At 34.4% G+C, this 18,294-nt stretch overlaps 2 protein-coding genes across 3 annotated transcripts in view; both read right to left on the bottom strand.

The window, feature by feature from the left end:
- Positions 1–1,158, bottom strand: part of LOC111458599 (lysine histidine transporter-like 6) — a 4,109-nt gene extending 2,951 nt beyond the window's left edge. The window contains exons 1-4 of the mRNA XM_023101352.1: positions 928–1,158; positions 697–842; positions 406–620; positions 166–334 (exon numbers count right to left, since the gene is read on the bottom strand). Coding sequence (XP_022957120.1) covers positions 166–334; positions 406–620; positions 697–842; positions 928–954 — 557 coding nt within the window. The 5' untranslated portion in view covers positions 955–1,158. The remainder of the gene's footprint in view (positions 1–165; positions 335–405; positions 621–696; positions 843–927) is intronic.
- A 1,179-nt stretch (positions 1,159–2,337) lies between these two features.
- Positions 2,338–14,427, bottom strand: LOC111458397 (mediator of RNA polymerase II transcription subunit 25-like). Of its 2 annotated transcripts, XM_023101043.1 has the most exons (16): positions 14,130–14,427; positions 13,293–13,323; positions 12,189–12,252; positions 11,520–11,650; positions 10,489–10,692; positions 10,320–10,385; positions 9,766–9,976; positions 9,108–9,175; positions 8,181–9,008; positions 7,936–7,989; positions 7,622–7,650; positions 5,914–5,982; positions 5,736–5,820; positions 4,926–5,012; positions 2,800–3,243; positions 2,338–2,766 (listed from the first exon to the last, which is right to left on the bottom strand). In XM_023101043.1, the coding sequence occupies exons 1-16, from the start codon at positions 14,225–14,227 to the stop codon at positions 2,557–2,559; spliced, it is 2,679 nt and encodes an 892-aa protein (XP_022956811.1). In that variant the 5' UTR covers positions 14,228–14,427; the 3' UTR covers positions 2,338–2,556. The 2 variants fall into 2 exon arrangements, with proteins under 2 accessions (XP_022956811.1, XP_022956810.1); XM_023101042.1 differs by having other exon boundaries at positions 2,338–3,243.
- Positions 14,428–18,294: the final 3,867 nt, after the last annotated feature.

Raw genomic sequence — 18,294 nt, 5'->3', positions numbered from 1 at the left:
TTTTTTTTTTTTTTTTTTTTTTTGTTGAAAGAATGGGAAATCTTATACTCACAACTCATATTTGAAAGGAAGAATAAAGGCAGCAGACATGAAGGAGAGATTTAAGAACAATTTGAATCAATGGAACATATTCTGTAAAAAATTAAAGGCAGTTCTTTGTGTTACCTTAGAGACATGACGGCAGCTGCTAGAGAAACACCAGCCACAGAATTGAAATTGGGAAGTTGAGAAAGAAAAAGATGAATTGAACCAAATATCAAAATCCAGTAAGATTGTCTCACTTCAACGCAGTTCACACAAGCCATCTCCATGAACTTCTTCATGCACTTGCCTCCTGTAAATTCCACCATCTTCATGTTAATATCATTAACAATTCAGACATTTTTGTGATATCTAAAAGCTTGCCTGTCACCATATACACTATGTCGCAGCCGACTTGGACAATGAGTTGCTGCGGCAGCACAATCCAGGGGCCAAGTTTTTCACCAAAAGCGTGTCGGCCGAGGTCGATATATCGATCGAAACGAGTCCCTGGGATGCATTCATGGAGCTGAATCATCTGCCACATTGTGTTTAGCGTCATGCACCATGATATGGACAAAACCATTGTCCCTGGACCCCTGATCAATCCATAATGGTTAGCCTAATCATGTAAAAACCTACACGATTTGGAGTTTAGTAGTGATTTAACATTACCATCCCAAGTAAACCATGGCATAGGGCAGGCTGAGGACCCCTGCACCTATCATGGCTGTGACAGAATGGAAGGTAGCATACCACCATTTGGCTTGCCGTGTTGGTTCTTTCCCGTTCTTCCATTCCTGGTCAGCCTCAAGAACTTCCTGGGAAGATGAACAGAGTTAAGAATATATAATTAACAGAGAAATTAAGGCCATAGCCATTGGACACGGTGGTTGCAGGCTTCACCTTAGGAGCTTCAGAAGCAGAAGCCATGTTCAAAGTAATATTAAGAGAAGGAGCCCAAACACGAAGGCAAAGATGAAAGGCTTTGAATTTGGTGTGTGTCCCTCAAAACGATGGAAACCAAATATAAATAGAATTAGCACCACTTTAGTTTTGCTTTACTTGATGCGTTGTTTTCAGGCCATTGTTTAAGAGGAAAAAGACAAAGGAAATCAGCGGTACACAAAATGTAGGAAGGGGGGAAGTAAAGCAAAGTTGACTTGTAAGAGAGTTAATGAATGTATTTTCTCGTAACACTTGTATTCCTGTTATTACTTGGTTTCATTGTCTTCTTACACTTCTACTCCATGTGGCTATTTATATGTGTTTGTTGTCAAGCAATAACAACAGCCAAGTTTAAGTTTAAGATCTACATTGTTGATATGATATTGTCTACTTTAAATATAAACGCTCGTGACTTTACGTTTACCTTTACTTAAAATGTTTTGTACCAATAGAGATAATTATCGTTGTTTATACATTACGAATCTCTATGTTCTACCTTCTAACAATATTTTCAAAATTCATGTCACGTTTTGAAAGTTAAGAAGAAACATTGATTTTGTTAACGATGGTTGATGTCTTATCTACTGAACCATATTTAAATCGATTAAATAGTGAGTAGAATATGGGGTTACTGGGGTGATGTGTAAAGCGGTGAAAGCTTGCTATTTTTTAGTTATGCAATTATTAATCACATTATGAAGAATCCTTTCTGCCTCTCTTTTTGAGTTCTGCAAAGAACAAAGTAGGAGGGGTCCTTGAAAATGAGAACAACGAATCAAAATGATGTTATTGAATCGAGGGACGAGGAATAGTATTCTCATCCTCGCTGGTCTTTCTCAAACACACAAAAACACCCAACTTAATAGGGAAGAAAACAGTGTCCCCATGTTAGATTATGATATAATAATCGCTCTCCCGATTAGCGATAATGAGAGTGATTCTATCTGTCGATATATGAGGTTTTTTTTCTTAAATCGAACAAATATTAAACTGTTATGAAAAAGTAAACTTTTCCTCAATCCAAAAAGTTTTGAGTTAGAATAGGCAATGACATAGTTAGCAATGATGAAAACAAACAAGGGTGATTTATGGCTGTTGAAAATTGTTTATCCTGTTGACAAAAATAATACCATTTTGAAAAGTGGGAGGCCATTAGTGAAAGAAAGTATGATTAAAGTTAGAAGATGGTGGCTGTGTTTTAAAGTTGAGGTGGGGGTATCTAATTTCCTTTTTTGATGCATTCCCTGAAGGCCTGAGGCAGAAAGATGACTTCTTGGAGACTTCTCATCACAAATATGTTATCATTATTTTACTACCATTTTAGTACAGTCCTACTTTTATTTTATGTTCAATGGGGAAAGAAACAACTGACTAGTAAGCTTTCCATTTCTTCCTCTAAAGGAAAAACGTCCCATTTTTTCCAATCCTAATGGATGTGACATTATAATTACTGGAACCATCGTGGCATATATTCATAAATTCACTATTATACATCAATTACACTAGATCGGTTAAAAACCGTGCATTACCAGGATTCTAATGAAATAATAAAAGCATCTGCATGAGACTGTAATTAGAATGCTTCAATCAACCCATAAAGGTTCCACCAGGCATGTTAGATTGACCCTGTGAAGAGACTTGTCCCTGGGAAACTAATTGTGATCGCCCTGCACCTTGAACATAAGATTGACCGATTCCACCCGCGACCATTTGTTGCTGCTGTGGCTGAATTTGTGGAATCTGCTGCTGGCTTTGAAGCTGTGACAATTGTGTTTGCTGCTGCTGCTGCTGCTGTTGTAATTGAGGAAGCTGCTGCTGCTGCTGCTGTTGCTGCTGTTGCTGTTGTTGCAGCTGAGGATGCTGCTGCTGTTGTAGCTGAGGATGCTGCTGCTGTTGTAGCTGAGGATGCTGCTGCTGCTGCTGCTGCTGTTGTAACTGAGGAAGCTGCTGCTGCTGTTGTAGCTGAGGATGCTGCTGCTGCTGTTGTAACTGAGGAAGCTGCTGCTGCTGCTGTTGTAGCTGAGGAAGCTGCTGCTGCTGTTGTAGCTGAGGATGCTGCTGTTGTAGCTGAGGATGCTGCTGCTGCTGTTGTTGCAACTGAGGAAGCTGTTGCTGCTGCTGCTGCTGTTGTTGCATTTGCGGTAGTTGTTGATGTTGTTGCAGCTGAGAAAGCTGATGCTGTTGCTGCATCTGAGGATGTTGTTGAAGCTGTTGTTGCATTTGCTGCTGTTGTTGCTGTTGACTGGGTATTTGTGGCTTAAACACAACCATATCCTGATTCAGAAAGTTTCAAAACGATGAAATACCAACAATCCATAATTAATAGCCTTTGACAAACTTGGAAATCCAAAACAAAAGTTATGTCTACAATTCTTGATTCTTTTGGTCAAATGGCCACATTCGAACCTATTCAAGTAAGTTGAGAGATAAGAAAGGAAAAAGTAACCCAAAAAAAAAAAGAATTATAGACTATTGGACAAGAATAAAGGTCCTGGAATGTCAGAGAACGTCTGAGATAAAAGCTATCAAATGGGGAAAGCAAGTAATTAATTTAAGAATACTTGCAAGAAATTTAAATTAAATGTTTTGAATGAGTAAAGCAACTGACTGAATAGAAATTATGAACATGGACCTAAATACAGATAGAGAACTATAAGCAAAAGTGTTTTTCTGCATATTGTATACTACACATGACTGTCGTTCAATGCTCAACATGCCACGTGCGATTGTGTATGCACATGAAATTGAGCTTTAGAAAAATAAAAGGAGAATAAACATCCAGCATAAATATTGAACTCAAAATTTCACAAGCATCAAGATTAAGTATGTGCTCATGCTTGAGGCTTAAGTATATCTTGATCTCACGGATAATATCTATAAAACAATGACTCTTTTGACAAGAATGTCCACATCAACGCAGCTCATGCACCGCCCATATGCTAGAAAAAAAAGATTGATGATTGATTCATTTTATCATGTTTTTCATGATTTTGCAGACATGTTAGAACATGATGAACACCCTTTAGCACATTAAAGAAAGTCGAGAAAATAAAAGGACTGTTACTGTGAGGGCAACCTTAAAGCAAATAAAAGGAAAAGTATTTAAACATGCTTGCTGAATACCTTAGGTATGGAACAGAGGATTATGTGAAATGAAGACTTCAAAGAAATGGATTTCACAAGTTTCCGAAGGTTCCTTGGAATGCTTTAAAAATATTGTTTTTACTTACAATTAGCCACAAAACTGAATGCTAGAATAAACAAATGTACGAGCCTCTCAATAATTAGAGTGCTCTTCACAAATCTAATCTTTTTGAAATTCTCCCTCATTCCTCATCAACTTAGATTCGAAGCCTTCTGCTAAACTCCTCTTTGGCCTAGGGATCTCTCAACCAGCCCTATGGCCCATTTTTGTGGTTTATTTTGTTCATTCTTCCGTTCTAGATTTGTTTTTCTCTAATCCCAAAAAAAATGAGCCTCTCAATAATTAGATATATAAAATGATGAGATAATATGCAAGTCCGTCCCGTGTTTCATGTCCTTCATATGTGTGACTATGTTTGCACCTACCATTTACATAGAAAGATATCTATGTGGAAGATGATGAATTAAACTTCTAGATTCAATGAAATTGGGCACTGAATACACATCATGAAATGCTGCATCCTACAACTACAACACAGGAATTCTAGTGAACAGATGTTGCGATTAAATACACGATTGCAGACAAAGAAATGAGCAACAAACTTTCAGCTTAAAATAGATGATTGCAAAAGACAAAAGTAAATATCAAAGTTGCAGTCAACTATTGAATGATATTTCTCAACAAGCATCTGAGATTTGTTGGCAATGTATTGACCTCGAAATGAAGGATTAACATCATTTATTTAAAGCAAACAAAAGAAAGAATACTGATACTAATACAAACAAATCTTTGTAGCTCAAAAATATCTTACCCCTGGAAAAAGCATCCCTATCAAGCGGCAAGCCTTATCAGAAACAGATAGCAGCAAAGTTTGGGATGGTAACTGGATGACTGCACACTGGAACAGAACAAGAAGCGGCTCAACATAAGAAACCAAAGTTTGAAGTGGGTTCAAAAATGAAATACAGATAACTAATCCAAAGGAACCAAAAATGCTGCAAGCAGACTAAACTTTGCATGTAGTACTAGAACCTGAAATCATGCTTGGTAGTACAATGTCACTATATATGCATAAAATGCTTAAAGAAATGTAGGAGTAGGACTGGTATTTGTTATTACTAGTTTCAGATACTGAGGAAGTTAATTCTCTTAGAAGCAGGTACTTAATAATTCGGAAATCTAACCCCAATTTTTTAGATGATCTTTGGATAGGTGAAGCTCCTCGCTGTATCCTTTCCAAAGATCTATGATTTGGTTATGCACAATACCTCTTGGTTTCGAACTCAAGGAAATCTAGCTCTGTTACGTAGTACCTAAGCCTTGCAAGAAACCTTTTGGAAGATGAAATTTGAGAAAGGATCTCTCTAAGTTGACTACGCTCTTCATTCTTCCTTCAAATATTTTCCAGATAGATGCCTTCGGTTGGTAGATAAATCAGGAGTTTCACCTACTACTCTCTTTTTATTGTCATGTTGAACAGAAGCAACCATATTCGTTTAGGCTAGCCTTACACTAACTAACTGAACTTGCTACCAAAGCAGCCCGCAGCCAACTAATTTAACTAAAAAGGGGAGTAACTAAGAGATAGTAACGAATAAACAACAAAAGGGGAGTAACTTACAAGCTTCTTTTCTTGAAGCTGGCCAAGAAATCCATGCTGATTCATAGCTCGGAAAACAAGAAAATCAGCTTTTCCAACATATTGCCTAGAATCAAATACAACAAAACTTGAGCTAAGTTTTAATTAAGCAGACAGAAGAAAAGAGAAATTACTATTATCTCACTGAGCAGAAAATTACTTGTTATTCATGTGATCCTGTGAGATAAGCCGAACTATTTGCATTGTCGGCGGCCAGTTTGCTGCAAGCCTATAAACATAAAAGATAGATAAATGGTTCCACTTCTACGAAAAAAATTGAACTGATTCACAAATTTTAAATGTGAAAGTATGGAAAGTCAACAAAATCTCAAGAGGGAGGGAGGTAAAAGTATGCTGAAACGGATCATAAATTTCTATACTTTCGAATGAAATGATGTTAAATATTTAGGATGAAATGATACTCAATATTTAGAGATTTTATTAGCATGACCAACAAAATTCAAGACTTTGCGAACAAAGAAATTCATGAGAACTCAAAAATGACCGACAGATTTCTTGGGTTCCTTCTTTAGTCTTTACCATAATCAAAGTAACAAGAATCTAAAGTTTTTGATGGAGATTGCCCATCAATAATGTAAGCAAGAGTTCAAAGGGGAGAACTGTTGAGTAAAAAAGTACTGCGACTGCCATTGTACCCACACCTACCAGTGAAGATACACAGCAACTACTAATCAAACATTATTGACAACAAAAGAATAGAACAACAGAGAAGACCAAGGGCTACGTTAGAAGGGAAAATGCAGTATATTTCCAGTATCAATGAATCATTCATGAAAAGTCAACCTCCAATCCGCAGTGAACACATCTGTTAGCAGATAATGGCCGAAGATGCCCACAGACCACAACACAAATCCTTGCCAACCATCAGGGAAATAGATATGGGAGGCGCTACCACTTAGTTCTATGCTATAGAAAATGTTGCGCTCCATAGAAACCTATTTTTGCAGTAACAGGTTTCTGCAGATGCGAACCATAACCAGGACACCCCGGTACGAAACCTCTTGCTTCCGTTTTCATATTTACATCCGTCATTGGCTCTGTGAAGCAGGTGTGTGATATTGATGTGACTTAAGGATGATTCTACGACTTCAACCGCTGACGGGCTCTATTAAATAGGTGATTGCAGCAGTTACTGTCTCCTTTAAGATACAGATAGAGCTAATAGCAACTGCCTTTTTGTGTTTCTTCTTGAAGGCAAGTTCAGCCTGTAGAAAGCATAATCACCTTGCTAAATAACAGTTAACAGAGCATCTTATCAGGTTGCCTGAAGTTCCCAAAATTATTTACACCATTGGTATCCACAAATCATTTGATTTCCCACCGACGAGCACCCAAGTAGTAAACACTGACTTTTCAGGTTAGTTCTTAGACCCGAAGCAAGCTCAAAAAATCTTCAACCAGAAAAGTATCTAGCCTAAGTATTTAAGAATTCCTGATTAAAAACTAGGAAAAAATTGTGTCAAGAAATATGTATATCAGCTAGTTCAGGAAACCACAAAAGGGGTCAACTAAATAATTCTAATACTTCAAATTATTGAGTAGACTGGTCAATGCAAGTAGGTTTATTCTAATACCCTTCAACTCGAAAAGATATATGGTATAATGATTCCTAATTTGCAAAATTTTATTAACTATCAACTAAAAAAGAATTATATATCTAAACATTATCAAATATATGGCAGGAGAAGCAAAAAAAAAAAAAAAAAAAAAAAAAAAAAAAAAAAAAAAAAAAAAAAAAAAAAAAAAAAAAAAAAAAAAAAAAAAAAAAAAAAAAAAAAAAAAAAAAAAAAAAAAAAAAAAAAAAAAAAAAAAAAAAAAAAAAAAAGTCAGAACCATAGTCCACTTACTTCTCAGAAGCTGAAGCACTCCTGTAACCCTGACAGAAACAACTTAATCAGTTAAATATCAATGAATAACTTGACATTGTGGATTTGTGGTAGGAGGAAAGGTAATTCTCTGATCACTATAAAAGCTTTCAATGTATAATCCATTGATATAAAGAGACTGATAAAAAACGGGATAACTAAAATAAAAGGTCGTGCCTTTTTCAACCAGAGGAAAAAAATTTATAAAAAAAAAAAAAAAAAAATGTAAGAAATTATACCAAGAAAATAAAATTTCATTTTTACTAAAATTATGTAGCGGATAATCATGAACATACTTCCATTCTGGTAATAAAAACAGGCTGGCCTTGTCTCTGCCCAGATAGATTTCCCTGCATTGCCATGCCCAAACAATGTTTGAGATAATTTTTCATTCCATAATTTCTACGACAAAGAATAATTTTATGCAACTATTCAACTTTTTTTGTCATGCTTAGAACTTAGAAGACTGAGCTTTTCAACTTTTTAATGGATACATTATCACAACTATCACGTAAACAACACAGGTACATTCACAACATACCTCCCAAAATTTCACATATTTGGATTGTGCTGGTTGCAAAGCCCCTGCTGAATGCTGTGATAATGGCATATTTGCTGCTGCATTGTTCACTCCAAGTGAATGCATCCCATTTTGAACTTGTTGAGGCATTCCTGGAGTAGGAATCATCGTACCATTTCCAGAAGAAACACCTGGTTGGGTTAAGTTGCTCATAACATTTTGGTTCATGCTAATTCCACTTTGTACCACTTGTGTTCCTGCAAGATTTCCTTGGCTAATCCCAGGAACTGATTGACTCACATTAGGACCACCTTGGAGATTTCCTGCCGCTTGTGAAGTGGAAACATTTGAATTTCCAGAAATGTTGTTATTTGCTGAAGTAAGTGAGCTTAGACCTGAGTTTGGTGCAACCTGTGTAAGAGTTGTAGAACCATTTATTGATGTCATACCAGATTGACTGGATGAAAATACATTTTGTGCAGCAGGCACAGATGATCCCATTCCACTGGATATCATATTGGATACATGCATGGCCATTGGGGTTTGACCCATAGACGTAAGTCCAATGGAATTTCCTCCATTTAAAGTAGCAGAGCTCATCACCCGTGCTTGAGAAATATTATTCAGAATGCTAACATTAGCAGGACCCACAGGTCGTAAAGTCTGTGGAACGCCATTCACTAGAGGTTTAAGATCTTGTGTGCTCTCGTTATTTGTGATCATCTCCTGAGAAGAAAGTGGTGAAGAGGTCTGTAAGCTAGGGACTCCCTGTGAAGCTGCACGAACAACAGACGGCATATGTGGTGGATATGCAGATCCATTTGTCATAGATGTAACAGTATTTGGTTCCTGATAAAAATTATAGTCCAGCATGATTCAGGCTGTAAGGCTATCATAAAAGCCAAATTTCTAACATAGAAATTAAGAATAAAAAGAAATGAGTCTTACAACTTTCACAGTAGCAGGAGGCACATTAGCAACAGAAACTGGCTGCCGGTTGATGATAGGTCCATTTACTGGGATAGACAAAAAATGAAACGCAAGTGTCAAACACTTCTTGCAAATGTCCATGTGAACATTTTAAATAACCAGAGATTTCCAAACTCAACATGAGTTGGAAATATGGACACATTTCCAAACGTTTCTATTGAGAAGAACGAAAAAACCAAAGAAGCAGTACAAAAATTCAATAACACCAAACACAGGGCTACCAAAATATGAACTTACACAAAAGAGCTCTGACTTCAACCATCAGTTTGAATATTCTTTAATTTCCTATTTAGATAGAGCCCAACTATAATCCTTTTCACTCTCTTACAGAATTTGTATCTTTAAGCACTAGTCTTTTCATTTATTCAACCAAAGTTTGGTCTCCAGCCGTAAGAATCTAAATCTACCTAGTTCAAATTATGCTTCAAATACCAGATCTAAAGGCCAATTAGTATACTTCAGACTTGAAGTCACATGACATGACCATATCCCTGTCATGAAGATCAGTCAGACTAGGAAGACGTCTTAAATCAACTGTTCAGGAATATCATATTTCTTTCCAAAGCTAATGCATCTAATGATCAGGATCTGACAAAGATAAGCTAATAGTGGGGACCTGATGGAGTAGTGGTTGGAGGTGGTCCAGTAACAGGCACAACAGGAGATATGTCCATTTTCACAGGACTCTGGTTTGCAGGCAAACTAGTAATTCCAGGACGACTTAAAGCTGCACGGGCTTCCACAAAACTTTCAGAGATCAAGACAAGGTATGACGGGGTTTTAACATTATCAATAGGTGGATCTGCTGACCGGAGGTTCCGTTTTCCCTTCATTAAAAGGTGGAGCAGTCAGTCACATATATTTACAAATGAGGCTATTAATATTTATAAATAATACCAACTCTAATGCCACAATATAAGCCGCTGAAAATTTCCCTGAGATTACTCAAAATTAGAAATCCAGAAAATATGAGGGATTAAAAATTGAACTGGCAATGATAGCATGTCGGAGTAACTCCACATTTCACCATTACAAAATTAATAGAAGAAATTTGGAACGACTTGGTTGAGGAAATAAGTATCTAAATGGTAGATTCAGAGAAGTTGCAAGGGCTTCTGTTTTATGTACACATGTGAGGGGGAGGGAGCTCGAGTAAACATTCATACTTACAGCAGTGTAAATTGCTCTTAGTTTTGGAAGCTGTTTGGGGCAAATAACTGACAGAGATATGAAGCACTGCATGGAAAGATGGTCTAGTTACCTTATTATCTGCAACACTTAACGGGGAAGAAAAATATTTTTTTGTCAGCTTGAAAAAATTAAGCTACGTAATGTTAACCTGAGGAAATGATTTAGCAACTGTCTCAGCATATGATTGAGAACTCCCTGGTTCAACATTGTCATGTTGCTCCAAGTTTTGCACTGCTGGTCTATATACTGGCGTTGGCAGGGGATAAGGATTACTTGCAGCAACAAGAATACAGTGCTTCTGCATATCCATAGTTTGTTGATTTTGGCCACCATTTTGTTGAGTTGGGAACATCTAGATAGAAATAATTAGGCAAGACAAATCATAAGGGATATAAAGTCATGCTATATTTCTTTCATGAGAACAAAAAATTGTGGTAGCAAAAGAACATTACAACAAGACAAAAAAATCTTAACTGCATACCTAGTTTAGCATCATCCCGTTTTTTTTTTTTTATAAAAAAAATTATTCATAATAAACAAAACTATCCCATTAGAAACATAAAATTAGCCAAGCCAATGCAAATGGATCTCAAAAATATTTAACCTATCCCAAGCTCATTAAAGTTCATTGTATAAGCCTTCAACTGAAGGCCAAGAAACTTCAAATCAAACATAGTTAAAAACAAGCCATGTGAATATGAAATTATATTTTAGTGTTGATTATAACAAAAGAAAGCTTCCACTTTTAGTCATAGCGAGAGAAACTTAACATAGTTATGTCATCAAACTCCTTGAACAAAAACTCAAGAATTTGGAGCTTCTAAAGCTCTTGATAATTGGCCTTTCCTTATATTTCAGAAGTTAAATTATTTTGCTTGTCTGAAGAACTCCATAATCATTCCTGTGTCCTAAAATACTTTTATTGCATAATTACAATATGAAGAACTAAATTTGTGGCATGGTAAGACGAGAGCAAAAGGTCAAACCATCTGGAACATCATCAGTATTCTAGAAAGAAGATGGTGATCCTCTAGTCTCTAATATAGAAATATTTATTCAAGAGAAGATGAGCAGTTGAGAGATGAAAATGAACCATACAACTATCGTTAAGAAATGATGACATAAAGCACCATAACAATAGTTCAGAAGAACGAGATCAGAGGGCAAGAATATGCATACCATAAGTGCTTCAGCAAGCCCTTCAGCTATTGCAGCGTCACTGAAACCCCCACCAGAAAAGGGGATAGCTAAAAGCCATTGTATGAAAATATCAACATCTCTTGTCCACCCAGTCCGCTGTACTAGACATCCTGAAAAAAGAAAAGTTAAAATAAAAAAGAATGGGCACATTCAACATCAAGTAACACACTAAATTTCCAATAAAACTAACAAGATGCCACATCACACTTTGTCTACTGGATGTGACAAATTTCACTCTTGAAACAATATACAAATGCATACATATATATCCTGAAAATCTTGGAAACTAAATTCCTGTACATCTTCACGTCAGGGGTTTGGAAGAGAATTAGTGTTAGAAATTATTCCCCAATTGAACTCTACTTATGCTAATACATTAGCTTATGTGTGAAGGTCAGGAGAAACTTGGAACTTTGAGAGTATATGAGACCCACATGACAAGTGGAGGACTTAGTCCTGAAAGTTGTCCATATAGAACATTGGACAAGATAATATCATGGCCAAATACTATCAGTTAAACATTTCGTGGTCACAATTAGCTAGACTACTGAATGACACTAACAAACACAATGTTCTGGTGCAGGAAAATAAATGCTCAACATCAGAGCATAAACATAATGAACCAGGAAAAATAAGCTCCTTACGAACCGCAATACGATCCATGAGTATGAAACATGACCAAAGAGAACTCGACATTAGAGGTTGGTGGTTTCTGCATTCCAAAAGTAAAGTATATCATTACATGGTCAGGTAGAATGAAAGATGTGATTACAAAGTTTACACACTAGAACATTCACAAGAGCATGCTCTGTTTAGAACCAAGCATAAGAAATTATTATTAAATAATGTGATTTTAAGAGCTAGAAATGATTTCATATTTTTAATTGCATTTGGGATGAGAAAGATTTGAAATGGATGTGATCATCTAATCTGTCTTGATGTTGCCCATAAATGAAAAGAAAATAAATATTTTAATTATACTTTTAATCAATGAAACTTAAAATTCAATAAGATTTGTTAACTTTGAAAATCAGAATGGCTAGATTAGTAACCTTAAAAATTCATAAGGCTAGATTAGTAACCTTTGGAATTGAATTAACTATAACTCTTAAAAGTTGAAAGAGCTAAATTTGTGTGGAAAACTGTTCTGAAAATATTTTTTATTCTGTTTTCAAAACTGTTTTTGAACGTTAGGAATACTGACTCGTAAAAGCTCATATTACTGAGCATCTAGGAATCACTATTCACGAGGACATGATTTGGAAGGGAAACAACCACCACATTCTTTCTCTCAAAAATAGGCCATTAACAAGAACACTCTAAAAGAAAACAAGAGAAGGGGGAAAAAAATATTTATACCCCAATTATCCAAATGCATTTTTACAGAGCCGTATAAACAGAAAACTAAATCCTTTAACCACATTTTCACCAACTAAACATAATATTATCAGATTATCACACGTCTCAATAGAAACATCAGCTTCTAACTATAAATCCTACAAAAGATAAAGGCCTCAATTTTGAAGTCTTCAAAAAAGAAAGAAAAACCAAGCGTTTCATCCAGTATCAACATGGAAGTTACCAAGTATCAATTCCAGCATTCCTACAACAGTATCCTCTGTTATGAAGATGAATTTGACAGCTTAATTCTTATAGGGATATTCTCTAAATTTCAAAATCTGAAAGAACTATTGCATACATGAAATGTTAGGGATAAACTATATTTGTCTTCTGAAAAAGAAAGAGACATACCTGCCCCGTTGTTTCATTTCCACCGAAACATCTGCATAAGTAGAAAGTTAACTTTTATCATATCCTTATTACCATCAAAGAGATTATCCATGAACAATTTCTAACATCAAAAGGCAACAACAAAAATAAAAGGTGTAAACATTAATGAATTTTCACATGAAACTGTAAAGACAAAATCTTCATCACCATTTTGGATCAATGGTAGGTGTCAGATGATTCATATAACATCCACGGGCTTTCTTTCATTGAAAGCCTCGTTTGCATTCTTAAGACTTGCAAACCCTTGAGTTGAAATACAGGAATTATTTTACGATGTGAATTATGTGCTCTATTTTACATTTATTTGTTATCAGCTACGTTGTGGCTAAGGACGCTCCTAAAAATACATAACAAAAGAGGTGGAGATCTTCGTAGCCTACTGAATCAAGTCAATATCAACAAAAATGATAGAATTTAAGCCCATCCAAATCAGGAACATGGTAACAAATCGTGAGTTCTACAGAAATAAATAGGCGACTCGAGAATCAACTGTCAGAAAGGAACCGTTGGAATAATATGGTTCAGGTTAAAAATGGAGAGTCAAGCAGGTACTTAATGTGGACTCTAAGTGTGAATTTCGAATTGGGAAAAAATCAACAAAACTGATTGTGATCGTTCACATGATAGCCCGTTGGCTATCACAATTAGAACCGAATGACCAGTCAAGAAACAGATAAAGCTTTGTAGGCATTTCCAGAAGGTCCTAAAACACAAACAATAACATACGAAACCGCGTAGTTACGCAATTAGAAAAACAGACAGGAAGGAGAGCGGAGAAGTGATGGATAATAGGAGTACCTGACGATCTTTTCGATGTAATCGGACACGACAGTTTGCCAGAAGGGACCCATGGCCGCGGTACCTTCAACGACCACTATCAACTGCTTCTCTGCCATGGAATGACTCCGAGAGAAGTCGGCAGTTGGGATTTTGAGGTTTATCGATTATAATTCCCGGTTTCGTGACCAATTCCGGGAACCTGAGAAAGCGTGCGCAAATCGTAAAATTGGAAGCAGAACCAAAATTCATCAACGGGTTTTCTTAGCCAAGGCTACAACCCCGTATTAAAGGTGTCGTCTTTTTTTCCTTTTTTTTTTCTTTTTTTTCTCTCTTTTCTCTTCTTCTTTTGTTTCTCAATTTCAGTTAAGTCTATTTTTTCTATTCTCTTTTCTTATTATTATTATTAAAGTCAGTTAATTTACCTGTTTTATCAGAGATAATAAAATAATAATTTTCGTAATAATCTTTTTTTTTCTTTCTTATACATCGTTCGGATCAATCTTTTAATTTCACTATTAAACTAAAACTTCCAACTTTGATACGAGAGAATTACGATAAAAAAAAATATTAAAATTATAAATAATTCGTTTTATTAGAGACAATCTTGGTGGTATCTAAATAACAAAAAAATTAATAACGCACATAATTACTACAACATTAAATTGCCTCCCATTTCAATTATTACGAGACCCACCCAAGAAATTAATGAATATATTATGAAAAAAAATATATTTTTGTTTATTTATTTTTTAAAATATAGAAATTTAGCCAATATCAAATAAGTTAATGGTTAGATATAGTTATATTTATATATAAAATCCACCCAATTGAATGAAAATTTCTTCAAGATTCTTCTCGTTACCATAGTTGAAGAAGCATTTTTACCTACTTCATTGAAGATTTGGTACTTATTTGTGTTTAAACTAGTAATAAAAGATAATATGAAATATGTGTGTAAATTTAGTTTAATGGTTGGGCCCATGGGCTATGGGCTATTTTCTGTTAAGCCCATAAATATTGAAAACATAGTCCAAAGCGAAGTGTGTGAAGATGTGTTGTTGTAGATGTGGAAACCCAGCCAACATGTGTGCCCTCACCCTCTACATTCGTGTCAATATTCCATGATAATTCAGCCCAGATATCTACTGGTTGCTGGTGGGTGACAAGGCTCAGATTCAGATCCAGATTCAGTCCTTGTCCTATTTCACAAGGAAAGTGCAGAATAAATTTATGTGTTGCCAATGGAAAGTCTACTTGTCCTGCTCCTATATCCTTCGGATTACACCCAATTCATGATATTCATACCAAACCAAACCAAACAATGGTTTGGAAGTGAACTTGGACGACATAATGGGCATTAGAGAACACCAACCCAACCAAATCTAGTTTCTATCGTCTCATTCAAACTCTTCCAAACAGGTACACAAACAAAAACAATGTGTGTTTCTTAATTCTTTTTAATTAATGCCACTAACCAAGTTTGTAGAATCTCTTGATGTAAGAGATGCATCTAATGAAAGGTCAATGAATTTGGACGGAATTATGAAAGCAATTAACTCTCATCATCAATTGCGACCATGTATTTTAGCTTTTGGAAGATTTAAATATTATTGTTATACATATCTTTGCTATGCTCACGATGAGCTTGCAATGATTGGCTTATTAAAAAAATTATATAGACTGTAATTGTGTGTATTACTATAAGTTAAGCTTATATTGTTCATTTATATTAGAATAAATAATTTGCAATTAATTTAAATTTATTTAATGGGTGTGTTGAAGAAGAGCATGTAGTTGAAACAAAATCGAGGCAAAAGACTTTATTTAAGTCACGGACTTAATGATTTTGATTAATTAGTATTGATGCCTAAACATATATTTATTGTATAGCTACCTCGAAATAAATAAATAAATAAATAAATAAATGAATAGAAACCAAACCAAACCAAATTTGATTTATAGTCCAACATTTTTGGTCAAACATGTCATATTATAATGTCTTTTTGTAAGATAATGTCTTAGTCAATGGTTTCATGACAGATGGAATGATGTTCAAAATTGTCAACACCTTGAACTCTTCTTCTTCTTCTTTTACACCTTTACAGGTACAAATGCACAATTTGAAGAACCTTTTTTTTTCTTTGAATTTCGTTTTTTATTTCTTAATATCTAAAACAAGTCAAACTAATTAAAATTTTACATGGGTAAAGAGTGAAAATTTTAATAAAAGTATATCGATAAATTTATATTTAAATGTTAAATTAGATCTTGTGATCGAGAATCCAATAATAAAAAATGAAACGTTCCAATATTAAGGATGTAAAGTAATATATTTTTATAATATCTTTGGAAGTTAGGCCACCATTCAAGATATAAGAAAGGAATATTCGTTAGAATTTTTTTCCAAATGCAAAAAGGATCATGCACATAACTCACAAGAAACAGCATGCAACGCTGTCGTTTTATGCATGTATCGATTCCAAGTTTTTCTAAATAGTCTCTCTAAATTTTCATTAAAAAAGGTATTTGCAAGGCTCCTCAAAAGTCGCTTGGCCTTTTATGCCCTCAAGGGTCACTATCTATCCTCGAACTTATCCATATCAGGGGCAACGATCGTCTGCGCGTGCGTGTTTATTTAAAATCATGGTCGTGAAATGGAGACCGTTGGATGAAGAATCTAAGGAAAGTGTAGAAGGAAGGGGGCCCAAGGATATTATTAAAATAGATCTGAGTGTGGGGAATCTCGACGATGCAAGATTCTTGAGGGGGTGTTGTGGGCCAGGTCAGAATTAAAAAAGATAACGTAATAAATTGGAGAGGGAGAGAGAGAGAGAGAATATTCTAAATAGTATAAATTAATTACCAAAAAAGGATATTATGAAACCATTGCGGAATATTCGAATCGAGGCGCTATCACATCGTTAACGGAACCACTAAAGATGGTGTGTTGGAAATTTAATTAATTTGATATTATTTTTTTAAAAAGAGTGTTATTATAATTATTATTATTATTATAAAATTTTGGAATTTTGGGACCAATTTTAAGTTTGGACATTTTCTGAAGACACCACATTCAAACCAATTAAAACCAAACCTGTTCTTTCCTTTTCTTACTTACATAGTTGTCAAATTTATATAATTTTAGAAGTTTAAATTACCATCTAATTTTATAGGTAATGGATTTTTAAAGTTTTAATTTTGTGATTAATATATATTTTTTAAAAGGTTAACATATGTCAATAGATTTTAGTAGCATTTTAAATAATTAGAAATTTTTAAAATTTTAAATTTAATTAGACACAAATTTAAAATTTATGTCTTAAGATTTGGTTCATGCACCATTGACCTTCACATAAAAATTAAAAAACATTAAAAAAAATTAAATGGATATCAAAATAATCAATGAGAAATATAAAAGAATGGTTTCACTTATGTGATTTATTTTTGTTAATTCACTTCTGAACTATATTTTAATCAATCTACCAACCCATTATATATATATATATTCAATTACCAAATAGATCCAAGTGAAATACCAAAATTAGCCTCTTGAGTTTTGAATTTTAAAATATAAATTTTATATTCAGTATAGTTTCAAAAAGAGATTAAAATAAGCAAGAAGATTATAACCGGTGAATCTAACATTTTTTTCTATAACATATTTAGAATGCATTTCATATTTAGCTAGAGATCTCTAATACATTTAATAATATTATATATATATATATGAAATAATACTTTGATGTTACAGTGGCATGGTTGTCTATTGACGCTCTCTTATTATCTTTATAAATATTTTTTTAGAAATAGTTTAATTTGATCAAAAGTGTCGTTTTTTTTTTTTTTGAAGTGTGAATAAATTTTATGTAAAGATGAAAAAAAACAATAGTTTGAATATTCAAACGTGTATACACCACATGTGAAAAGTTGAATATGGGGGCCAAAAAGTCAAAGGAGTAATTGGTAATAATATTCTTTAATTTGAAAAACTTGGTCGTGAATATTTTGAAAAAATGCGTATTACCAAAGAAAGTGATACGAACCAAAAGTTGGTGAAATGAAAAGGTCACCAAATGGCTTCTCCTAGGTTCCAAAATGCTTTTTTTTTTTTTAAATCCTTTTTCCAAAAGTTTTTTTATAATTAAATCAATTTATCCATAAATATCAATAATATTAGAATCGG

Source organism: Cucurbita moschata, unplaced genomic scaffold (genome assembly GCF_002738365.1).
Source record: "Cucurbita moschata cultivar Rifu unplaced genomic scaffold, Cmos_1.0 Cmo_Scf00021, whole genome shotgun sequence".
Classification (NCBI taxonomy): Eukaryota; Viridiplantae; Streptophyta; class Magnoliopsida; order Cucurbitales; family Cucurbitaceae; genus Cucurbita; species Cucurbita moschata.
This window is presented reverse-complemented; position numbering and strand designations above follow the sequence as displayed.

Coding starts and splice junctions, on each gene's coding strand:
- LOC111458397 (XM_023101042.1), bottom strand. CDS start 14,227: ATGGCAGAGAAGCAGTTGATAGTGGTCGTTGAAGGTACCGCGGCCATG. Junction 9,977..10,319: donor TAAGAGCAATTTACACTGCT/GTAAGTATGAAT, acceptor CTTTTAATGAAG/GGAAAACGGAACCTCCGGTC. Junction 7,651..7,935: donor TTTTTATTACCAGAATGGAA/GTATGTTCATGA, acceptor TGTTTCTGTCAG/GGTTACAGGAGTGCTTCAGC.